The sequence below is a fragment of the Typopeltis vanoorti genome, chromosome 4 (assembly GCF_054136105.1).
Source record: "Typopeltis vanoorti isolate ZY-2024b chromosome 4, IOZ_Tvanoo_1.0, whole genome shotgun sequence".
NCBI classification, from domain to species: domain Eukaryota; kingdom Metazoa; phylum Arthropoda; class Arachnida; order Uropygi; family Thelyphonidae; genus Typopeltis; species Typopeltis vanoorti.
In genome coordinates, this window is record NC_143552.1 from 49,431,074 (window position 1) to 49,447,091 (window position 16,018).

General features: G+C 32.9%; 1 protein-coding gene across 3 annotated transcripts in view; it reads left to right on the forward strand.

Moving 5' to 3' along the window:
* alpha-Cat (catenin alpha) overlaps nucleotides 1-16,018 on the forward strand; it is a 610,048-nt gene that overhangs the window by 259,693 nt on the left and 334,337 nt on the right. For all 3 annotated transcript variants that reach the window (XM_090391790.1, XM_090391792.1, XM_090391791.1), the window contains exon 7: nucleotides 11,943-12,125. In XM_090391790.1, the coding sequence (XP_090247916.1) occupies nucleotides 11,943-12,125 (183 nt within the window). The remainder of the gene's footprint in view (nucleotides 1-11,942; nucleotides 12,126-16,018) is intronic.

A 16,018-nucleotide genomic window follows, 5' to 3' on the forward strand; every position in this document is an offset into this window, starting at 1 on the left:
AACTCTCTTTAATATTTACCTAAATGAAATAACAAAATAGAATAAAAATTTCTATCAAGGTATTAAACTTTCTCCTGCTGTGAATTTAAACACTCTCTTTTTTGCCGATGACCAAATAATAATTACAAATTCTGAAGATAACTTACAGAAGGCTATTTTAGATCTAAATGAGATAGCCAAAAATTATGGTATGATAATATCAACAGAAAAATCAAAAACTAAGGCCTTTAAAGGACAAGATCCAGTAAGAACTAAAATAGTAATAGATAACAAGATCTTAGAACAGGTGAATTCATTGAACTACCTAGGATGTATGATATCATATATATGAAAAAGATATAAACCTAAAAATTGCAAAATATTTAAAAATAACAGGTGTAATTAACTCTATATTTAAACCAAACCTAGTTTAAAAACAATCCAGACTAAAAGTATACAATACATTAGCCATACCAGTCTTCTTGTATGGAAGTGAAATCTGGACAATAAAACAAAAAGACAAATGAAGATTAATAACAGCAGAAATGAAGTTTATGAGAAAAACTGCGAAGTATACTCTATTTGATCACAAAAGAAATGAAAAAATTATGAAAGAATTAAACCTAGAATCAGTAATAGAAAAAATTAAAAAATATAAACATAAATGGATGGAATACGTTCAAAGAATGAAAATAGAAAGATTACCAAAACAAGCCTTAAAGTACAAGCCATTAGGAAAAAGAAAACCAGGACATCCTCTTAAAAGATTCAATGATGACTTCTAAGGCCGGAACAGACCGTGCTAGGCCTAAATCCTTGATATGCATGATGATGATGATGTTTATTAACTGTGTGTGTGTGTTGTTCTGGCTAGTTTTGTTTGTTTTGCAGGATGATAAATCTGATTTTATGGGAGGGGAAAAAACTCTGCAATGCACATTTCAGTAGATAAAGATGATTTTAGTATTATGAATGTGATTAAGGTTCCTTTATTTCATCCTCATTTTGCATTTTAATTGATTTAATCAGAGTATCACTCCTTTATACTTTTGGCTGAGTAGACTTCCTACAATGAATCTTGATCCCTGTTGAAGTTTAAAACATTATTCTTTAAATGATGTTAATTGTTTTCTATTGTGTTCTCCAGGGAAGGCCTGGAGAATATACTTTGATGGGATAATGCAGTTTTTTATGACATCAAACTAGCTTGCTTATAATTTTCATCAACTAGAGTTTGTTTGGAAGTTGAACTTTTAATGTACAGGAGAGTTGTGTATTTCAGCAGAACTCTTACAGTATGACAAAGCATAATGAAAAACAAGTTAATCATGAATATACACAGACACATAACAGATATTATTACATTGTCATCTCTTTATCAGCAAGTTATTTACACTTAACAAATTTGTAGCCTACATTTTTCAGTTTTTCAGAAGACTCATATAGGCTGTTATATCCATGCTAAATTTCATCACCATCCTAGTCCAAAGGCTGGAACTATTAAAACTTTAGTACATGCTCATTCTTTATGTTCTTCAGACAAACGTTTGAAGAACCTAATGGCTTTAAGGATTCTTTCATCAAAAAAAGCTTTTGACAGTTATCGTGTCTCTACCTCTTCCAATACAGAAGAAATAACTCTCATTCCCATCCCATATGTGCATGACATTACTGAATACATACCAAAAGTTTTAAAACCACTGAATGTTTGTTGCCTTTTGCTCCATCAGAAAAATCTACACCTTTCTTGCTTCTCCTAAGGACACTTTCCATCTCTCAGTTATCCAGCCATCTACCAAATTCTTTGCACTTTTGGGTTATATTTTGAACGAACAGTTAGATCTGCTTTTATTTGCCTAGAACACGAGTCTTATGTTAAATACCATCATATTTGAACAGTCTGGACTTGAAGAGCATGCTGTTGACACTGAACATTGAATTCATTGGAACAAGACAAGAGTTCTTTATAAAAGCTGTTTCCTCATCGAACGTCTTTATAAAGAAACATATGAAACCTTACTCCATTGTCCTACTTTAAACAAAGATCTGATGATCTATATCTATCCCCTGACTGCTGACATTTAGCTAACACTTTATGAAAGAGATGTAAGAGAATGGGAGCCACTGTTGTAATTGGACAGTAGTACAGTTGAATCTATCTTCTTTGGAATGAACACTGTTCTTGACCAACAAAAAATACAATGGTAAACATTTGATAAACAGAAGCAGTATGGCACAAAGTACTTTTTAAATCTCCTAATGTTTTGTAACTTCATTTTTTTTTGCATGAATTACAATAATTTCCTAACTTTAAAATAAGTTAGGAAATTATTGTCCTTTTAGAAGTGCGCTTTTTAGAATTGCCTGTTGTTTAATTGCCCTTCTGTGGTCTTGTACCGTGATGCCTATGGTTTTTTTACGAGTTTTTCTCTGTTTTATTAATTCTTTTGATTATGCCAACTAACTGTAATTCATTATTGAAACAAACAAATTTGCTGGGATGACCTGTGACCTCTCTCTCACACTTTGCCTACCATATATCTTAAACTTGTCCTAAAATATGTAGTTTTGGTAGGATCTTCGTGGCAGCATATTCTGCTTGCTAGAGAAAAATTTGCTTCTCACTTCTTTCATTGAACTCTTATTCACATTCCATTAATGATCTCCAGTTCTTTCCTCCCTTACAGTATATGTTATAAAAAACTTGTATATCTTATCAACTTATATATCTCTATCAGACTGGAATGTAACTAATGCTGATTCTAGTGGTGAAATAACTCCTTAATTTCTATAGAAGCAAAAACTATTGAAAGTGGTGTTTAAAAAATGGTAATAAAATAGAGATTGGCAGCACAGTGCAGTTTTTTTTTCTGGTGGGGAACAGGCAGTGTGATCTGACAAACAATGCTAAAATTAAGCAGGAATTATTTTTTATTAATTTTTTTTTATACTGAGTATTCAATAATATATTTATTCCATCTGAATAATTTTTGCAACTGTTTCTGGTAAATTAGTGAATGGTGAACCTATAGAACAAGTGAAGAATTCCAGGTTTAGGCACAATTTTTAGTGAGGATGGCAAATTAAATATGGAGATAGAAAGCAGAAATAGCAAAGCTGGTATGGTAGGAAGTCATTAATCAAAACACTAAACTAGCTGCAAAAGACAATGCTCAAACCAGTTTTAACTTATGGGTCCGAGAACTGGCGACCACAGATATGAGAGTTCTGATAAAGATTAAGAGAGTGAAGATGGCAGTACCATATTGTACCATATTAAAAATGTGAAATTAGGAAAGAACTTGTGGTTATCATTCAAGAATGTGTTAGCAGAGCTAATTTCAGACAGTATGGTCTCTTAAACAGAATGGAAGAAAAAAGGTTAACAGAAGAAATGTTTTTTACAAGATTGGCAGGTAAAAGATTCAGAGGTAAACCTAGGGGTCTAGTTGGATTGATACAGTAAGAAAGTGCCTTCAGAAGACAGTAATATGAGATCTGATAATTTTGGAGTCCTGACAGATACAGATTAATTTGGAGGAAAATTGTTGGCCAGAAGTTAGTAATGATGTAACTTTTTCATGTAGTACTATCATAACATCCTTCCCCCTCCCCTCCACTTGAAAGGCTACATATGGCTTTGTTGATGAACAAGTAAGCATTGTTTAACTCAAGATTTTAAATAGGTTATCTGTTATAACATTGAAGAAATGCTACAATGGCAAGTTTGTTTTTTTCTGTCTCATGGGCACAGTTATATATATGAATTATTTTCTCAGAAAAGGGAAGGAATTGACAATCTGAAACTGTAAAATGGCATTAATGAACAATAGTTCTTTTTTTTTTTTTTTGCTTTCTTTATACAGTAGGACCCCGATTAACATAGATTCGATATAACGCAGTTTTTTCCGAACCCTAAAAAAAACAAAACAACAACACTAAATATTCCATGATTCAATTTATCTCTGTATTTCTCCTTGATTTGCATATAATACGATTATTCCCGAAACCCAACACATCAGCAAAAGGTGACGATTCGTTGCAGCACTGTAATTTCCCTAAACCCTAAATCTATGTTTGTCCTGTGCATTTTTTTCCCTATACATCATGTAGTCATTGGCAGTGAAACAATGTCCACGCTATCAATATGATTTGGAGTGCTGTGTAAAACATTATTTATGTGCTTCAGTTGTCGATATTATTGACTAAGGAAATCAACAAAAATGATTCTGTTTGTTGGTTAAAAATTAATTATTACTATCATTTTTTTAAATTATTCAAAATGAGTGGTGTAAAGATGATGAAACAAAATTGATACGAAAAAGCATTTTGCTCAACATTATTATGCATATGCTGAGGTGATTAGAAAAAGGGGAACTTCAAATTGACATTTGAGCCAATTTAAATTTGTGTGCTTCTACTATATGAATGATCTTAAAAACAAGGACAAAATTAAGTGTTCGCAACCACAACGTCTTCTGCAACAAAGGGAACCTGATCCAGAAGCAATGCTTTAGAGGAAATGGAAAAACGTTTTTCCATTTGGATTGATGATGAAACCGAACGCAACATGCCATTAAGTTGGGCAATAATCATGGAAAAGACCAGAAGTATTTTTAATCATATTCAAAAACGAAGAGAGGATACGAGTGAAAACTTTGCAACTAGCAGAGGTTGGTTCGATAGATTTAAAAAAAGAAGCAACCTCTACAACATTAGAATCACCAGAGAAGCAGCGAGTTCAGATGCTGAAGCTGCTTTAGCCTTTCCATCAACTTAGAGAGCCATAATTGAAAGAGTAAATTATCCTCCCAAAGTTTTTAATGTTGATGAAATGGGACTTTTCTGGAAGAGAATGCCAAAGCGCACATTTATATCATGCGAACAAAAGCGAGTACCAAGATTCAAGGCTGCAAAAGATCATTTAACCCATCTTCTGGGCAGTAATGCCAATGCTGAAAATAGTGATTCTGAAAACGAAGAACCCAAAGAACTTGCTACAGATTTCCTCAGTAAAAGTTTGGTGACAATAACTGAAATTGTTGATCAAGTTGTAGCGAATGATCCAGATTTTGAAAGAAGTACAAAAGCAAGATGAGGCGTTTTGGATGCAATCTCTTGCTACTGACAGTTGCTTAATGAGAGAGAAAAAGAAAATGACAGCTAGCACTAGACTATTTCATCACTAAAAAATCAAGAATTTCAGAAGCACCAGAAAACCTTCAACAGCACAGAAATAAACTTTGTATTTCTGAGTATGTATGTATATGTGTTATGTATGTTTTGCAAGTTAATATAAAAATAACTTAAAATTAAAGTAAAACTTGTAATTAAAATAAAAAGCCAAAAGGCTAGTTTTCTGGCAATTGAATAGATATTAAATGGATAAGAATCCTATATTGTTATATAGCCAGTAAGTGAAACTCAAGATTGATAACTACGATCTATGAGTTTCAATGCCGAAAAACTATCAGCGAAGGCAATTCGAAGCAAAGGTGGAGCATGATCCCTCACTATTCTTGATATTCTCTCATAATGTAATACTGTCATTACATTATGAGGGGAGGTCACTACCCAGACCGGTTTCAACCTTTTTTGAGGTCTCATCAGTGAGTAGGTAAACCTGGAAAATATCAAAGCTTAGTGAAAAGAACTTACATACCTTCACTATACGAATGCCATAAAGGTGTGCTTGTATTTTGTAATTAAAATTCAATTGCCAGAAAACTAGCCTTTTGGCTTTTTCTTTTAATTACAAAATACAAGCACACCTTTATGGCATTTGTATAGTGAAGGTATGCAAGTTCTTTTCACTAAGCTTTGATATTTTCCAGGTCTACCTAGTCACTGATGAGGCCTCAAAAAAGGTTGAAACCGGTCTGGGTAGTGACCTCCCCTCATAATGTAATGACAGTATTACATCTCCTAGGAGCTGTGTTTTACATTATGAGAGAATATCAAGAATAGTGAGGGATCTTGCTCCACCTTTGCTTCGAGTTGCCTTCGCCGATAGTTTTTCGGCATTGAAACTCATAGATCGTAGTTATCGATCTTGAGTTTCACTTACTGGCTATATAACAATAACCATTTAATATCTAAAGTAAAACTTGTTTATTCTTGTTCATGTGTTCCTCTATCGCTGTTTACTGTGTGTTAAAATATGACCCCATTTAGCACTTTGTATTCTAGGAATGCATTCTGAGCATTAATCGAGGTATTACTGTGTATATATATATATATATATACACATATATATACACACACACGTATTGTTTACAAGCTATCAAAGGAAACTGCTTTCTCTTTTAAAGAATTTGTGATTATGCACCATAAGTAAGACAGTGTTTATCCTTGCTTAGAGTGAGGATGATTGGACCAAGATATATGCTAAATGAGGAAGCACTGTATAGACCAATGGCACTTGGAGTTATATTGGGATGCAGAGCTGATAAAGAACTTACTCTGAACATTTTTTGTAAGAATTTGCTGTTAAAAAAATGATAGTAGACCGATGTAAAACAAAAATATAGAACAAGAGAGTGTGTGAATGAATTTATCCTCAGTAGATCTCAGAAATATAGTTTTATTTTAGGCATTGGATCCAGTTAGTTTTATAGTTATTAATTATATCATCGGGTTACTTTTTGTGTTATGCCCACTGGCTCACACTCAAGTAATTGGGCTCCTGTAACCTGATTATTGCATACAATAGGGCAGTTAATCTTATCTTCTTTGTATGCTATATCTGTGAATTGTGTATGTTAATTTAGCCAATTTGTCTATTTTCCCGAAGAAAAACACAACTTTTTCATCTTATATCTAGAGGGAACACTGTGCCACCTTTGTATGAGATCAGCTATCTCACCTTCTCTTGAAAGCCCTGCTAAAGGTTATTCACATCCTAGATTGGATTTGAACCAAGGGCTTACCAAACAAAGGGCATCTTCATTACTGACTGACCTACAAAGGTTTATTCAGCATTGACTGAGGCTTTTTGTCATCACAAATTCCTGACATGTACCCTCAAGGGGTGTACAGGATATGATAGTACCACATGAAACTTACATCGTTATTAACTTCCAATCTACAATTTTCCTCCAACTCAACCTGTTACTTGTCATGACTTCCAACATTATCAGATCTTATATTACTGTCTTCTAAGGCACTTTTTGGGTCTTTTTTCTATCAGCCTGGCAGAGAACACTTGTTTTGCGAATCTTTCCTCTCTCATTCTGTTTATGTGACCGTACCACCTGAGATTAGCTCTGCTAATACATTCCTTGATGCTAACAATGTTAAAATCTTTCCTAATGTCCTCCTTTTTAATATGATATTGCCATTGATGTCATCTGTTCACACCCCCTTATCTTTCTCAGGACTCTCATATCTGCAGTCTCTAGTCTTTAGTCAAGTGTTTTATTTCCAACCCAGCTCTCAAATTCATAAGTTAAAATTGGTTTGAGCACTGTCCTGTATACAGCTAATTTAGTGTTTTGACTAATTTCTCTCTTATTTATACACATTTATAAATAAGAGCGAAATAAGAAGTCAACTGAATACAAATTTATTCAGTTGCCTTCCTACCATATTGATTCTGTTTTCAGTATCTATTTCCAGATTTAATTTACCATCTTCGTTAAAAATTGTGTCTAAGTAGGTGAAATGTTTTACTTGTTCTGTAGGTTCTCTGTTCACAAAGCAATTGATATTTTCAATGCTTCTGCCTATTTTCACTGTCTTTGTCTTGTTATTGCTGATTTTCATACCATATCTATTACAACAGTTATTCAATTTAGTCAGGGAACCTGCAGACTTGTAGTGGATTTATTCAAAAGCATAATATCATCTGCATAAGGCAAAGAGCTTAGATTAACATCTCCAATTTTGATATCAGGTTTAATACCACTTTCCTTAATAATGTGATCCATATAGATAATGAATATGAGAGGGGATAATGTACATTCTTGTCAGACACCAGATTTAACATTAAACTATCTCACTGTACTTCAACTTCTGACTTTCAACTTAAATAAAGACTAACATTGCTCGATACAATGTCCTATTGACAGTACAACTATAGCATTTCGAATGGCTTCTCTCTCTTGGCACTTTGTCATGTGCCAAGATCTACAAAACTCAAATACAGATCTTTGTTATATTCCCATGACTTCTCAACGATTTGTCGCAAGGTGAAAATCTGATACTGACAGTCTCTATTTGGCCTGAATCTAGCTTTTTCTTCACCAAGCTTCCTTTCTACAATCCTTGTCAATCATTTCTCAAATATACTTGCATAAATCTTACCAGGAACACTAACACTCAGTAGAGAAATACCTCTGTAATTCTCACATTCAGTTTTATTTCCCTTTTTATATATGGGTACTATTGAGAGCTCTACTCTAATCATGTGGAATTTGTCCCTCTGTTCAGATCTTCTGAACTATGCACTGTAAAAATGTTATACCTCTACACTTGAGCATTTCTGGTCGAATATCATCTGCTGACTTTCCACATTTCAGGCGTTTTCTACTCAAATATGGACATGTATTCCTGATTGCATGTCTGATGGGTGTTTTCTTACCACCGGGCTGTCACTCTCGCTTAATTTAGCAAATTTTCAAAGTAATTCCTTCATACATCAAGGTTATCTTTTTCTCCAGTTTTCATGTCACCTTTATCATCTCTGATTCCTTTTATGGCACGCTTTATTCCATTTCTGAGCTCTTTCACCAGCCTCCAGAATTATTTGCTAACTTCCTGATATTTTTTATGTTTTTCCCAAAATCTTTCCATTACTTTTGTTTAGCTAGTTTTACACAGTGTTTAGCTTTCTTACATTTGTCTGTATTCCTCTAAGAGCAAAAGCTGACTGATTGGTTTCTTCTTTCTGTTCACTGCTTCTTTAACTTCTTGTGTCCACCATAGAGTTCTGATTTTTCTATCCTTGCAGACAACGTAACCACATGCCTCTGTGGCTGAATCAATCATTGTTTTCTTCAGGACTTGACACTGAATCCCTAAGGTTTGGTTCCTGTTCTGAAACTCTTTCATTTTTTCTTGAATAGTGTTTGTGTATTTTAGTCTACAGTTCTCATCTGAGAACTGCTCAACTTTTATTCACTTTAAAACTTTTTTACATATTCTTCTTCTCGATATGAAATTAAATTTTATCCTGCTCAAGACTAAATGGTGATCACTTCCAATTTCAAATCCTCTGTACACTGTAGTGTCCTGCACCAGAGAGAAAACATCACTGTCAACAATAACATAGTCAACGAGACTTTTCTTATTCCTCGTCTGTTCTCTCCATGTGAATTTGTGCACATTTTTATGTTGGAACATTGTGTTAGTAATAACCAGTCCATGTCCTGAGCAGAAATTGAACAGGTATTTGCCATTATTATTGGCTTTGCTCTTTTCTCCAAATTTTCCCAAAATATTTTTGTATGTTTGACAATCATTTCCTACTCTGCTATTTAGATCCCCAACAAGGACCAACATTCTCATTTTTCATTGTGTCAGTTGCTTTCTCTGAAAACTCAAAAAATTCCTCCACTTCTACCTTAGTAGAACCTTCTGTGGGACCATAAGCACAGATAAGTCTCATTGTCCAGTTCTCTATTAGCCTCATATTTAGTGTTGAATACTCTGGGTACTCCTTTTCCTTGACTGTCATTGCCTGAATATAACATTTTGTATTTATTGCTCGAAAAGATCTCTCCAGTTTTTTTTTTTTTTTTTTTTTTTGTTTGTTTGTTTCAGTCACCCCTATTATGTTGATCTAGTACTTTTTGAATTCCTTGGCTAGCTCCATTTCTTTGCCATCCAAGCTTTTTATATTGATAGTATCGATCATGAACTCTGGTGATGTTGAGTTGGGGTGTGTTTTAGGATTTGTTCCAATAGCTGACTTTTTGCAGTTCTCCCTGGTTCCCTGATGAAAACAATGAGGGCCTTGTTTAACCAAGTGATGTTCCCATCTGGCATGAAATTCTGTTATGTTGTACCATCATAATAATTAATAAATTGGAATAAATCATTTCCTGGATTTTAAACTGTTAAGTTTAAAGTCATTACACCAATTGGATATGATCTTTTGTAATTTTTTTATTTTTTATTTTATTTTTTTGTTAATACTTCGTTGGAACACAATTTGATGCATATAATTGGATTGCATCAAGTGTGTACACATGGATATTTGTAAATGACTGGTAGATGAGTTTAGTTGCTTATGTGAGACCATAGCATTCCTTATTGGATACTTGAAGTGGCTTAAAAAAATTCGCTGTTTGGTTTCAAATAGTGAACTTTTTGTTTGATACTTAATATTTCTTAATACTTGATATTTCTTAATGATACTAGCCTAATTATCATTAATATTATTTTATTATAATTATTTTATTGTTATTATTTGTCATATACGATGATGGTCTGGAAAGTTCTTGGCCTCGACCATAGATGGCAACACTATCGGCAAGATTTTTTTTTTTCAAAGTTGGTACATCTGTCATAAGCATCCATGTGAAATTGCAAGTCATTCTATCAAGTAGTTTGTTTTATACAGCTGTCTGAAGCAAAATGTTGTCTGTATCCCTTGAAATGGATAAAATTGAGTATCGTGTGGTTATAAAATTAAGGAACATCCACCCTATTCTTTGTAAAGGAAGGCTTAACAGCAAAAGAAATTCATTCAAAGTTCATAAAAGTTTATGGGCTCTCTTTTCCTTCGCTTTCGACAGTTAAGAAATGGGCTGCCAAGTTTAAACGTGGCCGTACCAACCTTGAAGATGATCCACGTGTAGGACGTCCAAGAAGTGTAACAGCACCAAAAATCATTGACGTTCTTTTGAAATGCACTATAGGCATTTCAAAAGAATGTGTAGGATATATTTTGCATTAAGAATTGCAAATGAAAAAAGCTTTGCACAGGATGGGTACCATGCTTGTTCACAGCAGATCAAAAACGCACTCACATGAATATCTCTGAACAGTGCTTGGAGTGTTTTAACAAGAATAAAACTGATTTTGTGCAAGTCACATTCATAGATTTATTACTATGAATGTGACTTAGATTCACCATTACACACCAGAATCCAAATAGCAGTTCAAAACAGTGGACAGAAGTCGGTTCCATCAGTGGGAAAGGTCATTTCATCAGTGTTTTGGGATGCTAAAGGAATTTTGTTTATTAATTATTTTAAAAAGGGTAAAACAATAACTGGGGAATATTTTTCTGATCTTTTAACCAGACTGGACGAAAAAATTCACGACGAAAGATCCGGTTTGCAGAAGAAAAATAATCATCTTTCATCAAGACAATGCACCTGCTCACAAAGGTATTTTGGCAATGGGAAAATTAAGAGATCTGCACTATGAATTGTTGGAACATCCACCCTGTTCCCCAGATTTGGCCCTCTCTGACGTCTATTTCCTCCCAAAACTAAAATGTGTCCTCGTCTGTCAGCATTTTACTTTGAATCAAAATGTGATTGCAGCTGTAGAAGGGTATTTTGCAGATCTTACTGAGAACCACTACAGGTTCTCAGTAAGATCTGCAAAATACCATTCTACGGGATGGGATAATGGTGCTGAAGCATCGCTGGAATAAATGTATTAGTCTTAAAGGAGATTATGTTGAAAAATAAAAATAATTTTGAAATTATAAATTCGTTTTTTTTTTTGTTTTTAGGCCAATAACTTTTCAGACCACCCTCATAGTTTATTATTTAATAATAAACTATTATTAATCCTTTATTTAAATTTTATTTATTTATTTTATTTTTTTGAAAGAAAACTTTATAATATAGAAAGCTCTTCATGATTCATTGCCCTTTGCTATAGTACATTTAATTATTCAATCAGGTAATGTATTTTCTCATAGTACATGTATACATATTGTTTCAATTTTTAAGTGTGATATCATAATTACTACAACCTACAACATATTTTTAATTTTGCTATAGGTATATGTTCGTCATCCTGAACTTTCTGCTGCCAAAGAAAATCGAGATTACATTTTTAAACAAGTCTGTGAAGCTGTTAATACTATTAGCGATGTTGCTCAAGGAAAATCTATAAATGGAGCACTTGGACAGCCTCCTTATGATGGCCCTGGAGAATTAGCAGCAGCCTTGGATGATTTTGATGTAAGTTAAGTATTGATTTACACACACACACACATCCACATCCCACTTCTTATTTACACAGTAATAGTAGTATCTCATACTATACTGTACTAGCATTTACTGGACCAGGAGTTAGGTACTGGACATACACTATACAAAAAATTATAATCACTTAAATCAGGCGAATTTTGAATGTTTGCAGTTATTTATTTTTATTTTATTTTATTTATTCTTTGAGGTGGGGAAGAGTAATAATTATTTCACAGTTTCTTCTGAGACTGACTACGAAATTAGTGCTCGTAATTCAGGGAACTAACATGAAGTCATGAGATGACCAATTGAGTTTTCTTGTTTCAAAATTATATATTTTATCCCCTGGTTGAACGTGTTCCATCCATTTATGTTTATATTTTTTAATTTTTTCTATTACTGGTTCTTGGTTTAATTCTTTCATAATATCTTCATTTCTTTTGTGATCAAATAGGGTATTCTTTGCAGTTTTTCTCATAAACTTCATTTGTGCTGTTGTTAATCTTTGTTTGTCTTTTTGTTTTATTGTCCAGATTTCGCTTCCATACATTAAGACTAGTAGGGCTAATGTATTGTATACTTTTAGCCTGGTTTGTTTTTGAACTAGGTTTGGTTTAAATATAGAGTTAATTACACCTGTTATTTTAAAATATTTTGCAATTTTTACGTTTATATCTTTTTCATTTTCATATGTGATCATACATCCTAGGTAGTTAAATGAATTCACCTGTTCTAAGATCTTGTTATCTATTACTATTTTAGTTCTTGCTGGATCTTGTCCTTTAAAGGCCATAGTTTTTGATTTTTCTGTTGATATTATCATACCATACTCTTTGGATATCTCATTTAGATCTAAAATAGCTTTCTGAAGATAACTTATCTTCAGAATTTGTAATTATTATTTGGTCGTCGGCAAAGAGGAGAGTGTTTAAGTTAACTGTAGGTGAAAGTTTAATTCCTTGGTGTAAATTTTTACTCCATTTTATTATTATTTCATTTAAGTAGATATTAAAAAGAGTTGCTGAGAGGGGACATCCCTGTCGGACCCCTTGGTTTATCTCTCTGGTATATGATAGCTTGTGATTTAATCTTGCTTGTATTTGATTATTTTCATATATACTTGTGATAGCTTTTAGGATATTATTTGGTATTTGTCTTTCTTTTAATATGTTAAATAATATGTTTCTTTTAACTTTGTCAAATGCTTTTTCAAAGTCAATAAATGCAATATGTGTTTCCAAATTATATTCTCTTCTTTTCTCTACTATTAATTTTAGGCAAAAGGCTGGGTCTATACATGATCGTCCTTTTCTAAATCCATTCTGTACCTCTAGAATAAAGTTTTTGGAATATTTCATTAGTTTGTTATTTAAGATTTTGCTATATATTTTGTAACAGGAATTTAGTATACTGATACCTCTATAGTTTTTAGGGTCATCTCTATTACCTTTCTTAAAGATAGGAATCACAATTGCTTTTTTCCATTCTATTGGGGGGATACCAGTTGAGTAAATTTTATTTAAAAATAATAAGTGTCTTTTTTTGAATCTTGTTCCTGCGTATTTATATAGTTCTGAACCTAGCTTATCTTCTCCAGGTGATTTTCCGTTTCTTGTTTCTTTCAGGCTGATTTCTAATTCTTCTTCAGTTATTTCCTTTTCATTTTCGTTAATTGTTTGCCAGTTGTCTTTTTTAAAATATTTGTCTGTCCACAGTTCTGTGTAGTAATTTAGAAATTCGTCTAATTTTAATTCAGTGTTTAATTTTATGTTTTCTTTGGTATCTGCATTTAGGTGTTTCAAAATCTTATATACATTGGGTCTTATTTTATATAAATCATGTTCTAAATTAGAAACAAATTTATTCCATGATTCTCTGTCTTTTTCTGACTTCTCTTTTAGCTATGGCTCTTATTCTTTTATATTCTATTTCATCTTCTAATCTTTTACTGCTTAACCATTTGTGATAGGCTTCTTTTTTCTTTTTAATTATTTCTTTGATTGTATCATCCCAGATCTTCAGTTTTTTTCTTTTATTGAATTTTTTGGTCTTTCCTAAGCTTTCATTTGCTGCTGCATTTAGTATCATTTTTATATTAAGCCATTCTATATCTATTTCTTCATTTTATCTAGATATTGGTTAATTCTTTGTTCATATAGCCATTGTACATTTGTGTCATTCAATAGTCTAGTTTTATAAGCAAATGTTTCAATTTTTCTTTCTGTTCTTGTTACTTGTAGCCATTTAGGTGGTAATCTTAATTTTATTTTAACAAGGAAGTGGTCACTGCTTATTTCATATCCTCTGTGAACTCTAACATCTAGTGAAAATTTTGATGTCTTTTCATTTAATATGAAGTAATCTAATATTGATTTCCATCCTCTTGCTGCCCAAGTATATTTATGTATGTCTTTATGTTTATAGAAGGAATTCATTATTTTTAGGTTATTGTAAACTACAAAGTCGATCAATTTTTTATCATTTCTGTTTAGAGTGTGTTCTCCGTGTATTCCTATATTATTATTAATTTTCGTGTTTCCAATTCTAGCATTTAAGTCTCCTGCTAAAATTATGTAGTCATTTTTATTTATTTTATTATATATGTTTCGTAGCTGATTATAAAAATCAATATTATCCTGTTCTCTTCCTTCTGGGGCATATAAACCAATTATTGTTAAATAGCCTCTATCTACTTTTATTCTAGCTTCTATTATTCTTTCCATCCATAATTTATAATGTTTTAACTGTTTTGAAAGGGAGTTATGAATCCAAATCATGACTCCTGCTTGTGCTCTTTGGTCTCTGTCGACTCCACTGTATATCACATTAAAATTTTCAGTTCTCATAGTTCCTTTTAATTTCTTTTTTGTTTCAGTGATTACTGCTATTTTAAAATTTCTTTCATTTAGTAACTGGACTAATTCTATTTCTTTATATGCTATTCCTCTTACATTCCAGTTTGCTATGTGTATTATATTTTGTCGTTTCCATTCCAGGGTCGTTTCCCATAGATTCAATCTGATTATCTTTTTTCTGTCAGCTTACAAGTAGGATTTTCTCCATGTCAGGGGACTAGCCTGATGATGGAATAGTTCAGTGGTAGGGCTGCTACCTTAAGGTTTCTGAACTAGCCTTCTTCCGAATTTAAACCCATAGGAGGAATAAGGTATATTGAAGGGGAAAGAGTAGATTATAGAAGAAATATAGTAAGGTTTATAGAGAGGGCATAGTTGTAAGGCCAGAAATGAAAAGACCCCATGGCCCTCGAGTACTCTAATAGCATAAGTGTCATAAAGTAAGAAGAGTTGGCTGATAAGGCCTTATAGAAAAGATTAAAGTAAGTGGAGCTTCCTCAAAGTAGAAGAAGGAGAGGATAGATCCATCCAGCTAGGGGTCCATGGGAGTGCCGCTTCCCTTACAATCAAGATGATTGCCCCTTATGGTCCTGTTGGTCCACGAGTCGTTATTCAGTATATTCGGACCACCCCACCATATATATATATATATATATATATATTGTTGAAATTAGGATTTACTCGGGATGTATACATTTATAAAAAATAAATTTAACTGACTAGAACCCGAGAAAGTATAACAAAAACCTTTAATACATCACGACTGGTTTCATCGGTGCTCCGACTTCTTCAGGTGAGAAATAAAAACATAAGATATAAAATAACACGCCAAAAAATGAACTTTACAGCTTAATAAAAAGCAGAATAATAACAGTCATATTTGAATAGGTGACCGCGTGCTACCGTTGGCATGAGTAGAATGTGTGCGACAGGTAATTTTTGAGCGCCAGTACTGGATTACTGCGCTATGGGAATCGGGTAAATTGTAGCTAAGATTATTGTTTAAATGTGAAGGGTCCAGAACTATTT